This window comes from Glandiceps talaboti, chromosome 4, assembly GCF_964340395.1.
Source record: "Glandiceps talaboti chromosome 4, keGlaTala1.1, whole genome shotgun sequence".
Lineage (NCBI taxonomy): Eukaryota > Metazoa > Hemichordata > Enteropneusta > Spengelidae > Glandiceps > Glandiceps talaboti.
In genome coordinates this window covers 7,745,608-7,763,876 of record NC_135552.1, presented here as the reverse complement: position 1 = coordinate 7,763,876, position 18,269 = coordinate 7,745,608, and the positions used below count along the sequence as shown (strand labels likewise).

The 18,269-nt window shown below is 35.4% G+C and overlaps 1 protein-coding gene across 1 annotated transcript in view; it reads right to left on the bottom strand.

The window, feature by feature from the left end:
- Positions 1 to 13,486, bottom strand: part of LOC144434101 (rho GTPase-activating protein 21-like) — a 108,096-nt gene extending 94,610 nt beyond the window's left edge. Inside the window, exon 1 of the mRNA XM_078122557.1 lies at positions 13,301 to 13,486. Within this exon, the coding sequence (XP_077978683.1) occupies positions 13,301 to 13,339 (39 nt within the window). The 5' untranslated portion in view covers positions 13,340 to 13,486. The remainder of the gene's footprint in view (positions 1 to 13,300) is intronic.
- Positions 13,487 to 18,269: the final 4,783 nt, after the last annotated feature.

Below are 18,269 nucleotides of genomic sequence, written 5' to 3'. Positions count from 1 at the left end.
AACCCCATTTGCACAAATAAAACTCAAAAGATGTGTGCCTGACTTGAATTAGGAGAAAAACAACATCCACACCAAGTATGTGTATCTCAACAGATGTTGGTATATAAGCACTTTACTGCCTACAGGTCACGAATCCAGAACTGAAGGTTATTTTGGTTTATAAAATTACAATCTGCTCTCCTAGTCTAGTTCACTTGGTAACCATCCATCAATTAATTGAATACACAGAATAACTGGTAGCAGACCATCATTCATTCAGTTGTTACTCTTTATCTAAATAGTGGAACTGGACTGGGTCCAACCGTCTACTATGTACATGTGTGGAGCTTGCCAAAGTACCTGTTTATCAATAGAATTCTATACCAGTTAGTGTTCAACAGTTACAAAACCATGAAGGTCAAATGTAAAGTCATAGACAAAGTCATATACATGCACATGTATGACACACACACACACACACACACACACACACACACACACACACACACACACACACACACACACACAGATACCAATTTCACGTACATGTACAAATATTACAAGTTTTTCTTGTTTTATCTTGTTGATAATATCATTTACAAATGTAATACAGCTTGCACTACTGCATTATTTCAGAAATCATATTTTCTTATGGTTTGCTAACTTTATGGAGACAAACTGCAAAATGTAAGATATACACATGTACCACATTATACACATGTCCATATCCATAGAGTAACAGTCTAGTCACGTGTTAGCTTTTTATCCAATTCACATGTACACTAAGCCAGTTAAAATGACACTAATGTCAAATGCATTCATTTCAATGGTAGAATTCATTCTATTTGTAAATGTACATGTACCAGTAACTTCCATCAAATTTAACTACAGTAACAGATAAAGGTCTAAATTTGTTATTGAAATGACATAACAGGGATGTACATGTAGCTCATTTTAAATGTAGCCAGTCAAATGTGAAAAGTAGGCAGTAATATCTACAAAACGAGAACTATAAATCTACCCACAATGGAAACATACTGGAGGAAACAAACAACTTTTAAACAAATTCCCAAAGGTACATTGTTAGTAGCCAGCAAAACATTACAGAATAACAGTTTGTTCTTCTGGCTATTGGCCCTAAACTACACTGTACATTCCTGCATAAAACAAGTTGTATTTTGATTACAATAGGATGCAATCTGTACTTTTCCTATTTTGGGAATTTTCAAATAGTAAACATTTCATGAGAATGGAAGAATAGATGAATGTGTTACTTGAGTACTTCCTAAACAAATAATTTTAAATTCAAATGACACTAGAATTCTGTTATTCTTTACCAAAAATTATTTTATTCTGTATGTTTCAAGTTCATTGCCTCATCTAATTTATCACAGCTCCTAAATTATCATCACTTTTACTTTTAGTATTTAAATCATATTTATTTTCTACTAAAAAGAATGAGCCAATCTTTCATGTTGTAATTGTATGTGCAAATATATGTATTTATACGAAATAGAAAAGGGCTTCTTTTATTCACTTACAATGGGTGCATGCATTACCCTGTAAATGAAATTTACCACTCTATGCATGGATGAGAAAGGATGTCCTTCTGCTAAATGAATACATTCTGCAATGCATATTTCAGCACCCAGACTACCATTCGTATCACACATGGAGTTGTCATTTCTTGTTCTGTACTGTAACAGTACTATTACATCTAAATATGGGTATGGTTAGTGTTACATTTATAATATATTTAAAATGCAAGGCTGTGGAATAGATTGCATACCAGTATAAACAACATGAGCATATGTATATGTATTGTGTTGAAAGCCATTTAAACTAATGTAATATGGTGAACATTAGAAACCAGTATGGATTAAATGGCTCTGTTTTCAATGATTTACTTTTTCATGAAACAGGATCTAATGAGGCACAATTCCATCTGCTTTCTCTTATTTGCTTATGGTTTGAAAATTGCATATTAATTAACAACAAATGATTTCATTTTCTGAATATTTTTATTTTGAGGGTTGCAGAATCAAGCTCATACTTTAACTTCATTCTGTGTTGTCTATTACATAGGAAATCGGCCTGTTTTCAAAAGGGCCTTCATCATGCTTTCTCTTTATAGTCTGTAAGATACATACATATGTACGACATTCATACAAAGCTATTAGTATTAGCCAGCCCAGAACAAGTCTCACCGAGGTTGAGAAGTCTAATACAGAACTGAACAACATAGTGTATCTTACAATCTAGAGTTCTCTACAAAAATAAAGATAAATTCATACATGTACTAAACTGAGTTTTTACCAGACTCCTTCTGTCACAACACATTCTACCAATCCAATGTTTTTAAGAAACACAGACATACAAATGTACATGCTCATACAATCTACATGATAAGGCCATCCCATAATACATCTTCCTGGGGTCACTACCAAAACATTGTACAAAAGCCATCCCATAATACATTCTACTCGGGTCACTGCCAAACATTATGGTTGGATACTTGTCAATAGAAAGCTTTCCCAATGTTATCACTTTGTTTCGTTTCCTGATACAAGTGCTCTAAAATCTTAGCAAACACATTGTATTACTAGTATCTTCTCAGATGTAAGATTACATGGTGTTTCATTGACTATGCCTTTATAGGCCCTTGGAGACAACTCTCTGCATCAGATGGTATTTCCTCTACATATACATGTATGTACATATATATCATCCTGTGATACAAATGATAACTAAATAAACATCTGTCATAGATAGATCTGAACATGGTGATGAAATTGATGGCATTTCAGGAAAACTAATTACAGCTGTCTAATGACTCTTATATCTCAGATAACAAATGGTCACATTTTTGTAAAATGATGATTTTTTGATGAGATTGAAATCAAGATAACTTCTATGAATTCTTTACAACAGCAATTATTTAGACAATGGTTCAATTTTATGGTGTCATCTTTATTACATTATAATTAAGCTGATCAATCACATTGTCTTTATAGGGAACATGACTCATTCTTTCTATACAATCATCTCATAATATCATACTATTAATATTCTCACTTTAACAACTTTCATTCCAAACACTTTAAAAGGTTTCAACAATGACAGTTGTGTTGATAACTTAACTGTTCAGGAATGGTATGCATTACAATTGCTCAGTTTACTGGCATTTGATACTAAAAAGTACAAAATAAGCAAAATTGGTCTTTGTATCCCCTAGTATCAAGGTATTTATCAGAAGTGAAATTGGGGCATAAATGTCAGGTGTGGGATTAGAACTGGCTTTTTGGGGGGCTGCATCTACATGTACCGAACTCCTTTCATATTCTGGGAGCCATGCTGTCTAGTTTGATATAAACAAAACAATACAAGACATCAAAACAAAACAACATATATTGTAACATGGATTCCAAGTGAATTGTCAGGGATCAGTATTATTATGGCCTAATAAAAAAACTTGTGTGGTTCTGATTACGCTCTTAGAATAGGTGTGGTAGATAGATTTTTCATTTTATTTTATTATATTTTTTCTGTGCAAGTGTCTAGTTCAGGTTTTCCATTGTTTCCCAAATGGTCTGTGTGTTATTTATTTCTTCCTATCAGATGTACAGCCATTACAGATTGGCAGAACAGTTTTATACTATCTTTTTAAGTTTTCCGCGTCCACTATTTCTCAAATACGTAAAAAAAAAGTTTAGAGTCGGCAGTGAAACTAGGTGGGGGTCAGGTAACCGGAACCATACAATTATTTTTTTAGGCCTACTCCTAATGAGGGTAGGAATGGGGTGGAAGTTTACATTTTTTTCTACATCTAGAATATAACAAAACAAAACTTGCAAAGAACAATTTTGTTTCAAATAATGCAACAGATATATAAATTCATATGTATTTTGATAGATATTACATTTCATAATATTTAAATTCATATTTAATTTTAAAATATTTGTAACAACTGTGACTGTATATGTTATAATAATATTTGTAAATTTAACTACCATGACACATTTGTATACAATTACTCTGACATGAGTTTGTATTTCACATAATTACAATTTCTGCCAAGGAAAAATTGCAATTTTAACACCCCGAAGCATATATACAATATGTTCGAAATCTCAATCCCCTACACCATACAATTACTGTTCAAAAATGGCCTAGACATACTTACAACATTCTTGTCATACCTACAGTAAACTTGAACTGGCAAATAATAAAGTCATTATGATGTCATACATGAGTATGGAACAACAGATGGGCATTGTGGCTCCTACATACAATGACCTAGTGTATATTTTATGATCAGGTGTCAACTGATCCATTTCACTGTATGTACCCCCAGGACAAAAGCTGTCTAACAACTGCAATTTATGGAGAGTATAATTTAGCGCTGCAGGGATGAATGTTGAATAATTATCCCAACCAAACCAGACTCGCACAAAATTACACTTTTTGAATACTGACCTAAAATTAGCAACAGTGAGAGTATCAGAACCAGTAATGAGTTAAGCATCTTGCAATCAATGGAATAAACGTTACTTGGTCAAATAGTATTGACCGAACTACTATCCCCATACAGTGAATAACAAAGCTCTTTTGTCCAAATTGGCTTAATGTACTTGTATATTGCCCTGGTAAGTAACAGTACATTGAAAGAATTTCAATACATAGACAAACACAAGTCAAACACTGAATGGTATGGATTTTACACGTGTCAATGAAATAAAATTAAACAACTTATTGGTTTTTCTATAGTCTTTGTAATGTCAAAATTTGTAATATCAATGTATCACACACTCATAACTGTTTTTGCTATCCACTTTGTTGCTTTTATGAGAACTTATTGCAATCTTACCACTTTAGTTGAAGAGGGTAGACTGCAGAAAATCTGTACACATAGCACAACATAAACCATGGTACTTGAGGATACCATAAAATGCTACACCCTAACCATTGGACTGCCTTGAACCATGACCCATACCTGTACTTCCTAAAACTTGACATATTTTCCTACAGACCCACACACATTTGATACACAAATTCAACCACAGAGTTCACCAAACCTATATAAATTATAATTATAATGATGTACATTTTTTATTAAATCAGTATAACTGTAGGGACCATCCCCTTCAGGTTGCAGCTTACAATGAACCCACTGTAATGACGACCTCTGTAACTGAGGAAGGAAGGCCTAACCTAGTAATCTCTAGCTACTAATCCTGAGAATGAAATTCATGACCCTGTTCAGACCAACCGGTAGAGTTTATTAGCTTCTTTGTTATAATGCTTCACTAGTCCTGCCATTGAAATACCAGTGCCTAACTGCAGTGGAGCATAACAAGTACCCACACACAGTAAATCTGATAATACAATACACCTCAATCATAATCTTAACACTTTCCCAAGATGTTTCTCATGACACTTTATATAAATATATCACAGCATTTCTATTTTCTGAACACTGATATTTTCAAATCAGTATTTGGGGTATGGTTTTGTATCGTAAATAAGAACCGAGGATGGTGAACTTGACATACCTAGAAATGCAATAAGCAAACAAATACTAGGGAACTCCTCCTATTTGGTATGCTTGAAGAACTTCTGTTGACTTACCTAGACTACTACCTGGCGTGTATTTGTACGTACCTATAAATATCACCATGTAGAGTATATTATTCTGTTTACAGGATTCTCTTAAAACAACAAACAGTTCATCAAAAGTCACCTACCTGTATCATTGTTTTCCCCCATTTTTTAGAACCTTGGTAACAAAGGAGGAAAATTGCAGTCATGATTTCAGTGGGAAACCCCTGTCCAAATCTAGGGTTGCTCAAGTAGCTTTTATTTATTTATTTTTTACATAGAACCTCCCCTGAAAAGTTTTCTCTCATACATTGGAACTGTTTGAGTGGAATAATCTACCTACAAAAGGTTAAATAAATATCATCTTTGTACAGTGAATACCTTAGAAAATGGGTACGTCATCCATCACAACTTGTTACACCATTTGACAAGTGATTCTGTTAATCACACTTTGTATTTTGAATATTTAGCAATATAGTAAGATTTTTGCTGTTTTATGGGCACTATTTACAGACAGTTTTTGATGCTATGAAATCCCTAATACTTCACCCTAGCACTCAGGTGCATTTTGGCATCTCAACCATGAAACTTTGAATATTGCAGTATGACATTCTGCAGTCACTGTGCCAAGAGAAGTCCACAAAAAAAGTCCATCAAGTGTCAAAAAAAGTAGATATTCAAATTACATCTTCATGATGTATGTCAGGTGGAGGTGTCCATTTTATTCTTCAAACAAAGTCTTGGTTTGCTAATGTTGCTCCTTGATAAAGAATTCCACAAAGAAAATTCCTAACACACCTTTGTATGTGTTTTGTTATCTAACACTGCTGAAGAGCCATTGACTTTTGTAGTCAATCTCTAGTACTTGAAATACTATAGCTTGCACTTCAAAATGTTCTGACCTAGTGTGGTCTAAAGTCATTCAAGATATGATCTGTCTGGCATCACATGAGGGGCCTACAGGCCTTCATTCCTGCGGCACCCAACTTTGTTTCAGTAAGAGACCTTGAACTGGTAGCTTGCTCCCTCCAGAACAATTGGTTGATAGACTACACATTCCAAAAGTAATGACCACCAGCCCCAAATGAATTGAGATACTGTCAACTATAATTTAAATTCCAAGTTATTTCATTCACATTTTTCCAGCCACAGAGTTTACAATGCATGTACTGTATGGGGGGGGGGGGGGGATACTGGCTACACTTGGAAGCCATTGTACAGAATGCATGTCCCCGGTCAACTTTTTTTCCAAGGTCAACAGATCTGTTTTTGCGTCATAATCAACTTTACCATCATTTTCACCTCATCTCAACAGTTCAGGCATGGTCTGGGAACATACATAACAGAGATCGAGATGAGGAAATTCACTGAGTAAAACTTACACGATGTCTCATATATTGAAACCATACTTTTGGTGGGGAATGCAAATGAAAAACCCTAAGAATTCATAAGACAGGTAGATTAACCTATTTACCATTTTAAACAAGTACATTGTCATCATTATCACTACCATCATTGTTACTATCACCATTATTAAAGCCATGAACACAATTAATGAGGATAAACCCATGTATTTTCAAAGAGTACTTTGTATGTTTGATCCAAGACACATCTCACTTGCATAAGATGGACTAAATCATTTATTGTTTGTCTGAAAGTACTAAACATATGAAAAGAAGGTTTTCTTTACATGGCAATCAGACAACAATAGAAAACGGTGAAAAATAGTCACCTAACGACTTAGATGAAACCCAGATACACAGGTGACAAATGGAGCAACACATGTAATGAGTGACACCACAGACAATGTTTAACTCTGCCTATTGATGAAAATGATCACCTCCAATGTATGTAACCACGCCAAAACTTGAAAATTGCCTGGTACATGTACTTGGCAAAAACTAACAGAAAATCTGATGACATAACATCGTAGATAGTCTTAGCAATTTTCAAACTACATGTACATATGACAGCTAGGGCAACAGACAGAACAATATGTGTATGTTGCATGTGACAAGTCCTCCCCCCCCCCCCTCCACACTTGCATATACAAGTACATTTTGTACATACCAGTATCTACAATGTATAACATCAAATTTGGCACAGTTAGCAAAGCTAGTATTCAACTACACATGCTAATTCAGAACGTACCTTGGAATTATGACAATTATTAGTACTGAGAGATGCTTGCTATAAATACATATAACGGTACTATCAAAGTTGAAAGACTGCCACCAAGATGAAATCTACAATATTATAACTTGCATTTTTACAAAGATCTTGTAAAATCCCACACACACATATTTGTGGTGAAATCTGAAAGTACAATGAATCATGACGTAAAATCACACATCCATATATCTAAGTGGTTACTGAACACTATCAATTGACAATGTATTACAAATACTCATGATATAAAGGAAAGTCAAGCTGACCAGGCACCAAGTATGTCAAACATGGGTATACTGCTGGTATTTTGAAAGACTAACATGGATTTGAAGTAACGCAAACAAAGATCAGCTGCTGTCTAGTACATAAAATCCATGGACTACGGTTCAAGTTGGATTACAAACATCTCTTGATACCAAGGCTGGCATTATCAAAATAGGAGCATAACATGCGCCTGTCAAAATCAAATGCTGTACTGATTGCCAGATTTAGTTTGTAATATCAGCGTATTTGACTTCTTCTTAGGTATGAGATGTGACTGGTAATACAAAATGTAAGTAATGAATGTCACAGCAATGTCACACGTTTACAAGTATACAATTACTTGGTAAATACTGACGTAATAAGTAACACTGTCGTTCATTTTCTATTAATCACACTGTGCTGTAGGCAGACACTATCATCATGAGAGTAGATACATTTCTTTCATTTATAATCAAAACTTGACCCCAACTGTCGTGAAGTTTCAACCTTTGTTTAAGACTTTTTCAAATATTACTACTTATGTTAACCATTGTCATGTCGATCACTTTTATAATGGGTGTAATGAATAGAACTAGTCTGTAATTACGAGATATCCTTATTTCAAATTCCCCTCAACTCTGTCTTCACAGGTCATGCCTACGCAATCAATCATTGTGTGAACATACATGTATCAAATGGTAGAGGAAATGGAGAACAAGTTCTTGTCTGGATTGTTCAGACAAAGTATTTTACAGTGAAGATTGATTTGGTCAACTTTGCGTGAAGACTACTTTATTTAGAAATAGGCATGATGTGCAAACCAGTATACATGTACATATTAACAGAAGTCTAGATTTCAATTCTTTACCTCCAACAGACACACAGTATGTATCCAACATTTTTTCATCAAATGTGACATTCTGGTGGAATTACGCACATATGTATTCATGAGAGCTTTGGAAGAAAGAGATATTTGGTATATTTTTTTGTCGTAACTAATAATAATCACAGCCCAGCATAACTTGTTTAGAGACAGGTTAGAGTCTATTACTTCACCTACAAGTAGATACATGTACTAAACCCGCAAGTCAGTTATAACTTTAATACATTGATTAACTCTATCAAATGCAGTGTATCACATGATTGAAAATTGTAGGTCACCTGCAAACTGTGCAACCATAGACAGTGGAGGGGAAACCCACTGTCTATGGAAGGGGTCAATGCACTGACTTCATGGGTGATGGGAATGTAAACCTGTAGCCCCCTCATTGATGTACACAATAACACATGTATTTACTGCAAATAACGGCAGGTAGGATCACAAGGTCAAATGTAACAAGAAACCCATATGTGCTGTTTACCTTGTTGGCATAAAAAACATAATAATGGAATGAGTTTTTTTATTCCTTTCTACAGCTGGGTAGATCCTTTTTACAACTGGGGATTCCCCAATGTACATATAACTGCCATTTTTTTTAATAAAGCCATGGAAACACCTGAGGGTCTTGAAATGGATATGGACCCTGGCTACCTCTACCACTACTGGTACTTCTACAACCATGCAGATAAAACAAAATAAACTTGAGAGTACATTCAAAAATTACGATCTCAATATCAACTATAGTCAATCCCAGCCCCTTCCAAACAGCAAAATGATATCAACTAAACATTCTGACTTGCTGTATTTCATGACATTCACTTAGCTTGAAGTCATGCAAATAAATTTCTCAATTGATAATGCCAAGACTCAGTCACACTACTATGATTTTTCATTTTGTTCAGCTGTGCTTCGTCATACATGATAACCACTTTAAATTCAGAGACCATCTCTCCCTCATGCAAATGCTAATTTTTCCTATCAAAACCAACACCATTCTGATGTTTTATGAGCAAATCATGAGCAGAGTAGGTAGCATCGCCACTGTTTTTCTTTTTCTATCATGGGAATTGTGGTTTGAAATTTGGTTAAGGTAAAATTATTATCCAGGCAGCTTGTTATTGTAAGGCTATGATGTAAGCCACTTGACTGCACTGACTTACAAAAATACCTTACTATCAATCATTATACATTTAATTCATTTTCCATGTGCAATTTGTGAACTCCACATCCAAATTTGAAATTCACATCATTCCATTTTTTTTCAGTAATCTCCAGGGAAAGAAAACAATCAATCATTATATAAAAATACAATAGACATTTTTGTAGTATACATATGTAATTGTAATCAGCATATAACTGTAACAGCTCATGCATTCTAGAGTTATTCATTTGAATTACACAGCATGCCTTGAAGGAAACACACCTAAAATGTATACCTCCACATTCACATAATTCTTTTAAGTTACATTTGTACATGTATGCCCAATAAAATGACACTTTGAAGTAACTACAAGTACCACATTACTAACAATTTCCATGCACTGAGACTGGTTAAACACCACCACACATTGTGGTCATGGGGTTATTCAAAAGCAGTTGAATTGCTGAAAGACAAGAGTGACCACAATGTCTCTTTACCACAGAATAATACATTTTGCTTGTGCTGTGTTTTGTTTGTCCCAATGACAATTGTTCACTCCCTTACATAACGACGAGGTTTTTTCTCAGACTGCTAGACAAGACACAGGCCAGACACTCCTGAATAGGAAGTCTTGGTTATTGAAAACCAACATGCATTGTGCATACCACAAGTTCCTCTGCTACCCTAATGGCCTATAAAATTATAACACCATGAAAAGTGAAACATCATATCCACACTAAGAGTAATGACAGACACCAACTTCTTAAATTACCTTCGCAACCCTGAACTTGTCATCACTATTAAAGCACCTTACAAACAGTCCATTACTTCAATACTATTATCACTAAGGTCAATATTGTCTTTTGGCAATTAGGAGTTATTTCCTTCCCTGTGAAATGACCACTCCTAAAGAACTTTGTGAAAATACTTCTTTTTAAATTTCACCTCTCATTCCTTTTCATTGTTTTCTTAAGAATAATTTCAACATTTACTTCAACCATTTGACAAAGAAAGATACTTAATTAAGATACTAATTTAATATAAATACAACAACTGAGTTATCAAAAACTGTTTTACAAAGGAAGGTCATTTCCTCATGGTTATTATTCCAATTCAGTATGTGATGCATCATTCTGACTGTTCATTTTCAACTACATGTTTGAACTTGTTGTTTCTTAATTTATGCAAGGAAGTAATAAATACATATTGTGTCAGTCAGAGTAATTATCTATACCAAGTACCTACCAACAAGCCTGTACAGGCCACTGATTGGCAGCCATTATTACAGGGCTGGGGAAAATGTACGAAAGTGGCCATTTGTGGTAGTTGATACAAATCACGACTATGGTTAACTGATAGACTGTGAAATAGGTCATGCTGTTCAGACCTATCAGGCTTCAGAGGAGTGCTGGCTGATACATGTAGTATGGCACGAATGTCAATCTGTATCTTACATACTAGTTACAAAATGATAAAATGATAGGGAGTAATCCTTACCCAATTCCTAACCCTAACTCCCTAGCTTGAATACAGGTGTGTATCTATTATACAGTAGGTCCACTGTTCTACATTCTTGCCCCAAAACAAAATATGTACCATTCAAGTCCCAATACATGTACATGCTTAAGACTTATAACAAATAAATGTTAACATATAATATATGCTATCACATTGCTCTGTTTACAATATACAACTAAAGATGGATGAACTTTACATTTACTACATAGGGGTGAGTGTATATTACCTATATAATATCATAATAACTAATCTCATAACAACATAATTAATACTATAACATCATATAATCTGGCATTTATCAGACTATATCATACAACAAAATGAGAATAGATACGATGATATCATATGTGATACACTATTACATTTATAACACGATTATACCTAAATAATATAAAAGACTGCATAATATGGCACATGTATCATTGCATATCATAAGCTGAGGGTGATGGGTATATTTTTAGTATAAAAGAGAAGTCTGCTTTACATTTTTAATATGATTATTTTAATCTCATAATAAAATACTGGCAGCATAATACTGCATTTATCATGGTATATCCATATACAATGATCAGTATTGCACATACATGTAATATATATTACATAACAGGTGCAACAGATGTTAGCACAGGTTGTGTGACAGAGTCTAAGAAATTAGATACATGTACATTGTACCAGTACTTTCACTTCGAACTCAACTTCATGATTTAATGAATTCAAAGAGGAAACAACATCGTGTAAAATTAAATGACGGCAAGTATATTTACTTCGACTATTTCACTTATTTTAATTATTTATTATTTATCTTTTTATTGTCATTTTTAGCACAAATCTTATCAAAAAGTGCAGGGTTTCACTTCTTTTCCCCCATTCAACATTGTAAAACCATAATATATCTTTCCTGTTCACTAAAAAGACACTATATACAATGTGTGGTTGAAATGTCAATAGGTACAGTACACTGTGGGAAACACCAACACAAGAGATGCTGGGGGAGTGGGGAGCAAGACACATTAATTCTGTTTGATTGATTGCAATGTTTTCAATTTTGTTGACCTGTGTTGACAACCTTGGTCATGTTTATTTTTGTTCGATAACAGCCTTCATCACTTTCTATTATGAAACAAATTTGTTTTCAAATGATTACGGTGTGAGTTAATTGTGGGAAATTGATAACCCATCATGTTTAATTGACTTTGTAAATAGTACATAACATGATCATATAGATCTCACAACACAGAACCAACACATGGTATACATTTACCAAGCTGTTCCATACTGGAGTAACTCGCTCTCATATCATCACTTGCATACCAATTTCACAAGACGACTGGAAAATCTGGATATTAACTCACAACTCCGATTACAAAGACACACAGTATGCATTCACTGATTTCCCACAAAATACTGTAGCACTAGTAGCAAGGTCATTCTTTCATATACAAAGTGGTGCGATCTGCTACCACTGCTTACCACATACAGCACTTATTCATCATTATTTTCTTCCTTATTTAGAAAATTTGAATTTATTTATTTACTGAAATATTGTTAGGGTATTGAATACCTGTATGCTTCAAATCAGTCTTCATTTTGTTCATACAGTTTTCTTTTCTTTTTTTTGAAAAGTGCCAAATTCCACTGAGGCTGTTGCCCCATAAAGGGGCCCAACAGGGAAATTTGGCTACTTGTGAAGGGTAAGTCAAAACAGTACATTTTGACTTGTGAGGTTACTGTATGTGTGCGAGTATTGTGTTACATCTGAGTGTTACCCCTACCTGTCCTTTCTTCTCCGAATCTTCATATTTACTTGCCATAATTCTCGGAGACACTTTGCATTAATGTTGTCATTCCCACTGCCAGCACATAACAGTAACACCTTCGGATTCTGGTGTATATCTCATGCTGGGAAATCCGTGGCAAAGTTACAGTCACTGTCGAACAATTCGTGAAATACTACTCCGACAAAGTCATCAACTTGGAGTCGAAATTCCTTCCGTGAGAATCCAAACAACTTCGTGGAAATGATTGTTTACGTTGTGGTCGAACTATAATAACTTGCACCCACTTTCCAACTTCCGTACAGTAACGATTCCACACAGCAGTGATTGGCTTGCAGAGCAGAAACAATGGCACACCCAGATACCAGAGACTGGGTTAGAAATGGAAGACACAAGGATCGAAGGTTTGACAACGACACGCGACAGAAAATGAAGATCGACAGTGACTGTGAAACGTCAAAAATAAGTTGGAGAATTCACACTTGTCGGTCGAGGATTGAGATCATAACACAGCGATGTGTCTATGGCCTGCATGTGTATCAAACAACTTATCCTGGGATACTAGTAAAAAATTCCCCCATTTCCTACCGATGCGCCGACTCCGTGAAGTCTTCAAATATCCCTGAGTTATCGGAGCTGTCTCTGTTGTAAGCAATGTCGACTGTTGTTGAATAAATCAAGCAAAAATGTACAGGATATGTGATATCAGACACATCTGTGTGTGCAGTTCAAATGTCGACCAAAATCTGACCGACGTAAATTAATATTCATATTGTGTTGTTTGTAAGACGCGTTTTGATTGGTTACAATCGTTAGTATTAGTCTCCCAATGTTTCATTGTCTTGCCAGACGTTGATGTGTTTGCAACAAGGGGGTACGTGTTTGAGTTAACTTTAAGTACATAAATAGGAAATTTATAAAAGAATTTTGCTATTTAAAAAATTTTGACGAACTTTTAGAACTTTTATAGAAAAACTATCAGCCAATCAGCAAACAGATAAGGTGATGAAATCAGAAAACCTTGCTGACCTCTGAAACCACGTGATGAATGTGTTTTCTCACCAAACGACAACGGTGGCGCCCTATGCCACGCCATACGCGGGCGTAACACTTGGGCCCAGTATACTGCAGCAGGAGCCAAGTATCGTACAACCAGAAGTCCGGGCCTGAAGTTCACTGTCAGTTCCCGAGCCTGTTTTCTGTTGAAATTTTTAATTACAGGGTGTATTTTATCGAATTTATTTTGGTAACATTTGCACACCCTCATTTTTTAAAATCCTAACTTGTGGACTGTTGTAGACGAGGAAGCTCATTGCGAAGAGAATTAAAACTTCATTTTTTTCATTTGAAAGCTTACTTCGTAGAAAACCCTAGACCGCCTACCCTAAACATTTTTTTTACAAAAAAGATAAAACGGCGAGAATTTACTTCTATTTCTGTGTGAATTTCAAAGTATCTTCGGTCAATTCTTTTTTATAAATCCCATTCCAGAGAGAAATAAAGTCCTTTTTTGTGTGTTTTACTTCACATATACTTCTTTTACACCCCATGCCCGAAGGTATCACAGAAGTATTTTGTCTATGGGCCAAAGCAATTGGAAAAAAATGGAAAAAAATAATAAAATAAAACTCCAACCTACCTACCCTATTTTTCGAAGCCACGTTATCAGAAATAAATACTGTTTTTGCCTATAAGCTTATTACGTTTACTTCGGAAAGGTATAGGAAACGGGGTGAAGGGAGTAGTTCTCCTCAGTCAGAGAAGAGAAGGAGGAAATAGTCTGTCTGCTATTAAACGTGGTCTCTAACGATACTGTATAGGAGACTCGACTAGACTCGAAATGGTAGCACCAAAAACATCCAAAGAAGAAGGACAGGCCGTAGGCATCTATGATCTAGAATAGCAAAAATACAACTGGTTGTAGACAATCTGATTAAAATCTTACGTAGGAAAACGGCTCGATTGTTCTATTCACTTTAATTCCTTCATATATTGGCGTTTGTTTTTGATCCTGTTGTTTCGGCAATGAGCGCCTTCTTCCCGTGTAAACAAATCAATCGAGCCATATTCGAATTCTTACATTAGATTTTAATCAACATGAAAAATTTCCGCCATTGAAAGAGAGAAAGACAGTATTAGTAAGCTTATAGTCTATTATAGTCTATTTGCTGGGTTTTTTTTTTAAATAAATTTTATTTACACATTCGAAAAATTTGATGTATGAAGGCTAGTGTGTTTGTTAATGAACGTTTCTGACGTTTGAAGGATATCCAGGTGTCCTGTCGATTTACAGCGCATCTAAAACTTAGACTTTCGCGAACTTATCACAATATAAAATGAAATGAAAATAGCTTCAATGTATACGTACATTATGTGTTGTAAGAGAAAGTTGATTCACAATCAAATACTGTACATGTTCCTTTGATATTGACAAGACCATGCACGGCGGTATGCATCGCAAAAGTGAGTAACATGGTTATGTTTTCTTATCTCCTTTTTTGTAAAACGATCAGGAGTAAACAAAATTACACCGTTAAGGCTATTTCATTTTATTTATTCGAATTTATTTGATCCATGGAGATTGTTTCAGGTTAGATTCATTGAAAATCTGACTGTGATTGTTGGTTGATTTCTAACGAGAATGATTAGTTTGTCCATAGATCTTGGAGGGGACAATATCCAATATCTATGCTTTGTCTCTAGAGACTAGAGTATACGTACGTACGAGTATAACAAGTTGCTGAATCCCGATATTCTGGTATAATTACCCATCAAAACACTGAATTTACTAGTCTTTTTGTCTTCGTTACCACATAACGGCAACTTAATATAGAACACAACTGCAACCTGTCATATATTGCTTAAACAGGAACAAAAAAGGTTGTTGTTGTTGTTGTTGTTGTTGGTGGTGGTGGTGGTGGTGGTGGTGGTGGTGGTGGTGGTAGTGGTGGCGGCGTAGTTTGTCATTTTTTCTGAGAGATAATTTTCAAACAATAAATCGACCTGCAATTCTGCCACTTCTCAAAGTAAGTTGTCCGCGAAGATGTGCAAGACTTGTTTTACTATCAGTGTCATCGTCAGTACATGAATTTTCTGAGCTATCAGTATCACAATTGTCTCCATCACTGCCTAGAACACGCACTGCACTCGGAAGTGTCACTTTCAGTCTCAGAGTCACTACTATCTGTTTCACTCATGCCCATGACATTAGTTTTAATTTCATTTTTCTAGATCTAAATTCTGGTGTTCTTATTATGTGAGTGGACGTTATGTCTATAGATGTACATTTTAATTTTCTCTGTTTTGGTGATTTACTACGCTCGTATATATACTCTTCAGTTTTTCAAGAGCTCCACTCAAGAACAACTTCTTGAACCAGTCATAGTCATTATATTTCGTGTTTTCTCTTTTTTTCCTGTTGCTATTCGATGTTTTTGCCAAGCGAAATCACCTAACACTGGAAATAGAAGTAAAACTTTTCTATTAGTCATTACATATACGTGAAATACTACTTTCGTATCCGGAGTCTCATTATTTCGCAGTGCCAGTGCAGTGTGCCGGAAGAAATAACAACTCTGGTTGGCGAGAATACGTGAAAAGTATATTGCATCAAGTGTAGGTTAACGTTTTTTTGCACTCGATAAATCAAACTCCAAATTAACTTTTCGGTTTGATTTTTAATTAATATATATTTGGTTATTTGATTAAAAAAATGTCCCAGTTCCAGCAAGTGCATGTTTTTAAGTTGAACACCTGCTATATGTACAAAAGTGTAATGCATGGGCTCTTGGGCTCCGATAGACCATGCACGCACGCGCACTCGATCGCTCTGACGCCCGCGGCGCGGCCCTGACGTAAGGCGTTTGAAGATACCTGTCGCTGAGATGGATAAAACTGGAATTTGTCCCAAATGGGAATTTTCGATAAATAATTTATACTTTTAACACAAGTTGTTTTTTTCATATTGGCATATATATTTATTTCTATATTTTTGTATTACCCATTTATTAGTTTTTCGAAGAGCAGTTGTCCCTTCTGGATTGGCAATATGTAATAACTCCACACACGTGGCTTTCAGAAACCGGGAGACAAATAAAGCACAGATGCGTATTTGAATTAGTTCACTGGAAATATGATGCAATTTGGAAACTAAGGTGACGTATACCATTACATGCACGATGCTTCAAGAAATTCACGCTCAAATTTAAATAGCGTGGCAACGTTGACACGGTCATCGTATGGGAAGAGTGGGTCTGTACCTACTGAGTCGCTGGGAGCGTCCGTGTCACCACTACCCTGGCCCCGTGATGAGATGAGATGAGCGCCCACAACGGCCGAACTCTCAGTCTAGTACTACTCATCTTTTGAGTCATAGTGTACAGTATTAACATAAGAGTTGCATCTCTGCTGTGTGTACAACAGTCTCGGGATAACAGTCTCCATAAAGAGAAGTGTTAGTTTTCCTAATAATCATTATACAAGGGATAAACCCTGTATGGCTCGATGATGCTACTACCACGTAGGCGTAAAAACAAGACCTACTGCACCAAACTACAAACTGCAGAAACACACGGCCAGGGTTACTGTCGATTCTTTTATAGACACTGCGAGCCCGAACACTGCGAGCCTGAGAACATGAAGATAGACAAGAAATGATTTTAAAAATTCAAATATTGCATCTTAAAATGTACGTCCATCCTGCATCCCATAGGGGCGTGTAGTATTTCTTAGATTGTTGTTTTCCTTGTGTAGAGTCTAGATATGACAAAGTTTTGACTTAAATACATTTCCCCCTACATCTACGGAACGAACAACTTTATCTAATGCATAGAGCATAACTTGATACATTTGTAGCAGCATGATTCCTGTGATGTGTTCTGAAGAAAACAGCAATCTAGGCAATAATTTACGTGTTCCTTTGCTGCATCCACCCACACGTCGGGCGACTGTAGTGAGCCCTCCACGA